This window comes from Mus pahari, chromosome 13, assembly GCF_900095145.1.
Source record: "Mus pahari chromosome 13, PAHARI_EIJ_v1.1, whole genome shotgun sequence".
NCBI lineage: Eukaryota > Metazoa > Chordata > Mammalia > Rodentia > Muridae > Mus > Mus pahari.
Window position 1 is genome coordinate 1,128,601 of NC_034602.1, and position 6,600 is coordinate 1,135,200.

Consider the following 6,600-nt stretch of genomic DNA (forward strand, 5'->3'; position numbering starts at 1 on the left):
CTCTCTCTCTCTCTCTCTCTCTCCCCCATTCACCTCGGTCTCCTTCTCCATGGTGATTTCAGTAATCTCCAGTGAGATTGGTGAACCTACCTGAGAGCGTCCCCAGTAAGCCTGGCTTGGATTGGCTTATTCCATCTGCAGAGAACACTGTTGCCTAGCACTTTGGCGATAGAAGACACTATGTTAACCTGCCTTGGTGGGATTTACTAAATTCAGCATTTTCCCTCTCAGGACTGCTTTTGGAGGATAACCCTTCAATTCGTGCAATTACCCTGGGGCATGGACACATTCTCGTGGGGACAAAAAATGGAGAGATTCTAGAAATTGATAAGAGTGGCCCGATGACCCTGCTTGTTCAGGTACCTCATTTATTATATGTAGCAAACCATGTTTACATCAAGGCTGAGAATGGTGTGGGACAAAGGAAGCACATGGGGTATAAAGATTACACAGAACTTCCTGGGATGCTCCAGCATGGTGTTCACTACCTGTTGATGTGCAGTGAATGGCCACAGACCAACAACAGCACTCATTTCTTAATATCTCCCCGTATGTGTGGACCAGGAGCCTGAGCACAGCTGAACTGGTTCCTCTGCTTATTGTAATCAAGGCTGAAGGTCAGCAGCAGAGGGAAGAATTTCTTCCCTTCTCTTAGGCTATTAGCAGAATTTAGTTCCTGTGGCTGTAGAAATGACACGTATTTTCTTGCTAGCTGTTGTTCAGACTACCTTCAGCGTTCATTGGCACACATAGGATTTCTCATATACTTACTTTTTTTCATAGCAAGCAAGCAAGACCAAAAAAAAAAAAAAAAGACACTATGATCTTACACAACATACTTAAGTCACATGTCCCTGGAACTTTCTGTCACCCTTGCCACATTCTACTGGTTAGAGTCAAACCACAGGTCATGCCACACTCAAGAGGAGGTATTGTGCTAGGCTCCCTCTGAAAATCAGAGGCTCTGCAGGGGTTACCCCAAGAGCAGGTCTGCACTCCATTCCTGGCCACCAACTACAAACGTCCCAGCCACATGTAAGACCCGTTTCTACAGTCTCTAAGAACCTTATCCGTTGATAATGCATGCACTAAGTTCAGAGTCTTACCATCCCAATCAGATGATAGCTATATCGCCTTTTGATCTATTGGTCCATAAAACAGGATAATTTAGCTGCTCCTCACACACTTCGTTAGGCCTTGCTTCACACAGCTACATTATGTTCTCCTCATCCCCTTCCCTTAGGAAACATGTTTAGGTAGAACCAGATTCAAGCATCACAGATGGGCAGGAGTCCTGTCGGGACTGATGACACTGCCCTCGAAAGTGAAAAGGCATGTACGGCCATGAGGTTGTGTTGAGGAGAAATGAAGAAATGTGCTATGTAATTCAGGTTTCTATTGCTGTGATAAAACACCAAGACCAAAACCAACTTGAGGAGGAAAGGGTTTGTCTCATTCTGTAACTTATGGCCCACCATAACTTAAAACCTGCAACGTGGAAACTGCCAAGGGGAGCAGTACATTTGAAACAGGTGCAGTCAAGAACTTCTGAGCAGGACTCTAATAACATAAGAAATAGACCCTACATCAACAGATGTGACTACATAAGGAAAGGAAAGGAAACTACAGCGAAGGAGGTGGTTAGTGCAGTGAGCACAGCCTACACAGGGGAGAAAAGCCTAGCCAGCTGCACTCCATAAAGGGAGGAATAGTGAGACTACATAAAGAATTGCAAGTTAGGGGCTGGTGAGATGGCTCAGTGGGTAAGAGCACCTGGCTGCCACATGGTGGCTCACAACCATCCGTAACAAGATCTGACGTCCTCTTCTGGAGTGTCTGAAGACAGCTACAGTGTACTTACATATAGTAAATAAATAAATCTTTAAAAAAAAAAAAGAATTGCAAGTTAAACATGAAGAGAACACTCTGCCAGTAAATAAATGGGTTAGTGAACAGTTTTCAATAGAAGAAACAAATAGACAAAAAGTAGTTTTAAAGGTGTTGAACATCCTTAGCCACTGGGGAAATGAAAGTTAAACTGCTTTGAGATTCCATCTCGCTCAGTCAGAATGACTACCATTTAAAAAATAAAAATGCTGGCATGGATGTGGGAAAGAGGGCACTCATTCACTGCTGGTGGGAGTATAAACCGGTTTAGTCATTATGGAAAGAAGCATGAAGGGTTCTCAAAAGTAGAATTCCCATATGCACCCAAGGACTGCACCCTCCTGCAGAGACACTCGTACATGTATGTTTCTTGCTGCCTTTTTTTTTTTTTTGTCACAGTAGCAAAGAAATAGAATTGACTTAGATATCCACCAGGAGATGAGTGGCTAAACAAAATGTTATTTACTCAACAAATTTTTATTCAGCTGTAAAGAAAAATCTAATCATGAAATTTGCAGGAAAATGAATGAAATTGGGAAGGATATTGAATGAAATAACCTAGACTCAAAAAGCCAAAATTGGTGTATTCTTGCTCATATACAGATCCCAGCATACAGTGTGTGTGTGTGTATGTCTGTGTGTGTGTACATGCTCGTGCACCTCGTGGCTGTAGCCTAAGAAACTCATAAGGAGATCACCAAAAAGGGAGAAAGAGGAAAATGGATTGAGGGGAGAAATTGAATCAAAGTGGAAAGTTCAAAAAGGAATCAGAGGAGGAGGGGAAATGGGGAAGGAGATAAAAGCTGTTTTAAAATGACATACATATATTAAAACTAGAGAGAGGAGGGGCAGAGAGAGACAGAGAGACAGAGACAGAGAATGAACACTCTTTAAAATAACAAATAAAATAAAACCTGGCTGAGGCAAACCTTAAAGCTCTACATCTGATTGTGCCGGCCACCGTGGGAGCCATGCTATAGACAGCCCCTTAAGATGTCTTTGTTCTCAGTGTGCTTCGCTTGGTCCCTTCCAAACTTACCTCTTCCTTTTTCTGTCCATAATTTATTTAATATTATGGAAAAGCATATTTTAACCCTCAAGAATTTGAAAATGTTTGCAAATTAAACTTTTTCTATAAATGCTACAGTTCTAAATTTTTGAAATTTTTATACTGTAATTTAAACTACAGTGTAAACTCTTCTAATTTTATAAAATATTATAGCTGAGGCAATTTTATTTTATTTAAATATGCTTTAAACTTGATAATAAGGGCTTTTTACTTTTGGGCTTTTACCATTCTGTTCTTTCTTGTTTCTTTATTGTTGCTTAATAATGAAAGTAGTTTCTGCTGTGGTCTATTGAGTACTGCCTATTATATAAGTAAGTAAGGCAGTACTGTTGGACATTTATTTTCAGGACATATTTAGTTAGTAACGTTGTCCAATAGGTGAGGGTCACTACTCCTAGGCTGCTCCGAATTTGTTGTACAACTGTGGACACTGCAGAAGTATGACAGAAGGTAGTGTAGGAAGGTAGAACCCCTGAGCTATGGGTTCCACTTGAGCCCACATTGTCAGTTCCCTTCCATCCTCTCACCTCACATGGGAATCATTGTGTCCCTTTCTGTGGGGCTCCCCGCAAATGCTGTGGCTGACAGAGAAATGATCCACCAGAGGCAAAAAGGAAATCTGGTCGCTTAGTAAGCTGGGCTAGTTCAAACTTCTAGAGTCTAACCTGAACAGTTATTTTTTATGTTTTTTTTAATTTATTTATTATTATTTTCTTTATTTACATTTCAAATGCTATCCCGAAAGTTCCCTATACCCCACCCCCGCCCCTGCTCCCCTACCCACCCACTCCCACTACTTGACCCTGGCCTTCCCTTGTGCTGGGTCATATAAAGTTTACAAGACCAAGGGGCCTCAATTCCCAGTGATGGCCGATTAGGCCTTCTTCTGCTACATATGCAGCTAGAGACACGAGCTCAGGGGGTACTGGTTAGTTCATATTGTTGTTCCACCTACAGGGTTGCAGCCCCCTTCAGCTCCTTGGGTACTTTCTCTAGCTCCTCCATTGGGGACCCTGTGTTCCATCCAATAGCTGACTGTGAGCATCCACTTCTGTGTTTGCCAGGCACTGGCATAGCCTCACAAGAGGCCGCTATATCAGGGTCCCTTCAGCAGAATCTTGCTGGCATATGTTTTTTTTTTTTTTTAATTTAAGCTTTCCAACATTTATTAGAAGTGTTCAGGGTGATCTATCTAGGTAGCATCCAAGAAGCCAACAGCACTTCTGAAACTGCAGTGCTCAGCAGCACCTTGAAGACTCGCCGTTCACTCTGGCTCTAGTTTATGACCACTGGTTAAACATTCTGCTGCTGTCTCTTTGCCAGTGTCCTGTAGTACTAGAGGGAAAAGGCTCTTCCTCAGACTCAGGTCACTGTTAGTCACTGAGGCAGACAGGGATGTACTCTCTGACGCATCATCCTTCCGAAAGTTCAAAAAGGATTCTCGAGCTATCTGAAGGATCTCGCTCAAGCCTTTGCTTTCTTGTTCAAGTTGAAATATTCGCTCCTGGTTTTTGCAACCCTGCTGTTCGTCAATTTCAATAGCTTTCCTCTTTACTGCTGCCATCTAGGTGATCTGGTCAACATGTGCTTGCAACTCCTTTGAGTATAGCTCTTTTAACTTCATTATTATACCTGGATCATCTTTTTTGCTGGCCATTAGCAATCTGAACATTTGCTCTCAATACTTGCTCATTATCAGTTCCAAGGCAGAGTGGTGTTCTTCCAAGGATGTTCGCAGTTCTTTGTTCTCTTGTTGTGATTCTCTGATTTGTCTGTTTTCTTGCTGGATTCCCATAACTAGTGTGGATCGTGGCCGATGTCTTGCTACTTCATTAAGTTCTTAGATTTCTTCCTGATACTCGGTTCCGGCTGGACCTCAGTGAGAGCACGGAGAGAGGGAGTCTGGCTCAGAGGCTCGCCCACGCGAATTGTTCCACTCAGCTTCAGTCCCCCTAGGGCGATGACCACCCATGAAATGGAGTGTAGGGAGTGGTCTCTGTCCTCCCTGCGTCCTCAGTGCGCCTGCTCACACAGTGGCGGGGATGGACCGGCAGCCCACTTGCCTCAGCCCCATTCCGGGCGGACCAGAACCTCCACTATCGGCAGCCCTGTTTTTTATGTATTTAAGTGCAGTACAACTTTGGGGGGAAAAAGGTTTCCTTCTAATAATTATCACAACAAATCTTAAGGCCTGACTGCAGAGACTCCTTTGCAAAGTACCTGTGATCTCTTCCATATGAATGGGTTCCGTTGGCTAAGTAACAATGCTTAAGGTAAGGGTCTTGTGGGAAGTATTTGTAATAAGCATAATAGTAAACTCTTTGCAAAGTTCTTGGAACCTCTTTAGTAAGAATGGATTCAATTGGCTGAGAAATCTTGCTCAGGAGGAGTCTAGGCAATTCAGGAGAAGCCTGGCTCTAATAGCAGGGAATCACCAGGCTATCAACAACATCCCCTCCCTGACTTTTGGGTGGGAAACAAGTACACATGCCTCCCATTGAAGAGATTAGCCTACCTGCTTAGCATTCCTGGCTTCTCTAGTGCTCATCTGTGAGCAGGAGGCCCTCATCCCTTCCTCTCAGCACCTTCATTCTCTTCAGCCCCCTCAGCACAGTCTTTCTTCTGATCCCTTCAAATCTGTTGTTCCTTTCTAGGTAAATTCTGCATTTGTGTTCAGTAAATCCTTGTGGTTCCTGAGGTTGCCCTATGCTTCATAGTAGTCAAAGTAGAATAAGGGCTGCCTGCTCCCTCAGGACCCATCATAGTCCTGTTTGGAGAGAAGACAGCCGCTGGGATCTAGCCGCTGGGATCTAAAACTATCAGCCACCCTATTGTGAGCAAATTCAGAACTTCTTTTCTAGTTCTGAATGAATTCCGATGCACTTGCAGTGTGTATGTGTGTGGTGTTTAAGAGAAGGGCAGCTCAGCATCAGAACCTGTGTGTTCTGCTTGTATGTCTGCAGAGCTGCTGTGGATGCGAGCTGCGTGAAGGTTAAAAAGCTGCTACTCTCAGTAGGCCGGACACTCAGGTTAAAGAGCTGATGAGTGTTGCAGTAGCTTGTTGGTGTGTGTTTGCTTGGTTTTTGTTTGTTTCTGTCAAATTGCTACTTCTATTGTGGAAGGCAAAAGCATTTCCATTTCAACAGTTTGTTAGATTTATTAATGTTGGGCAAAAATGATATGTTATGAAAATGAACAGATCTTATAGTTTGGGGGCAAAATGACAAAAATAAATGTGTAGGTGACCTATTTATATACTGCTATAAAGTATTTTTTGAAGAAAGATATTCAAAGAAGCTATTACCTACATCAGATGTATATTTAAAATTTTTTCATCCTGGATCCCAGGAATATAAAAAAAAGAATAGATATATTTAACCATAACATACTGTGACTCATCAAATAGCACAAACTTTCATTTCATGGAGTTTATCTGTTAACGTTGATTTAAACTATCACTTGTCTTATCATGTGGGAACATAAGTTATGTGGTCAAAATATAAGGATTTTGAACTAAAGTTGATTCAGGTTGTCTTGTATTGTCGTTTCAAAGTGCTGCCAGTTGAAAAGGGAAGCATTATGTTTACAAATCTGTTTTGAAATGTTTGCCAAAATTTTGGTAGTATCTTTAATAAAGATGTTTG

At 42.3% G+C, this 6,600-nt stretch overlaps 1 protein-coding gene and 1 pseudogene across 1 annotated transcript in view; one reads left to right on the plus strand and one right to left on the minus strand.

The window, feature by feature from the left end:
- Eml6 (EMAP like 6) overlaps window positions 1-6,600 on the plus strand; it is a 271,194-nt gene that overhangs the window by 202,372 nt on the left and 62,222 nt on the right. The window contains exon 20 of the mRNA XM_021210974.2: window positions 159-359. Coding sequence (XP_021066633.1) covers window positions 159-359 — 201 coding nt within the window. The remainder of the gene's footprint in view (window positions 1-158; window positions 360-6,600) is intronic.
- LOC110330809 lies at window positions 4,221-5,192 on the minus strand (annotated as a pseudogene).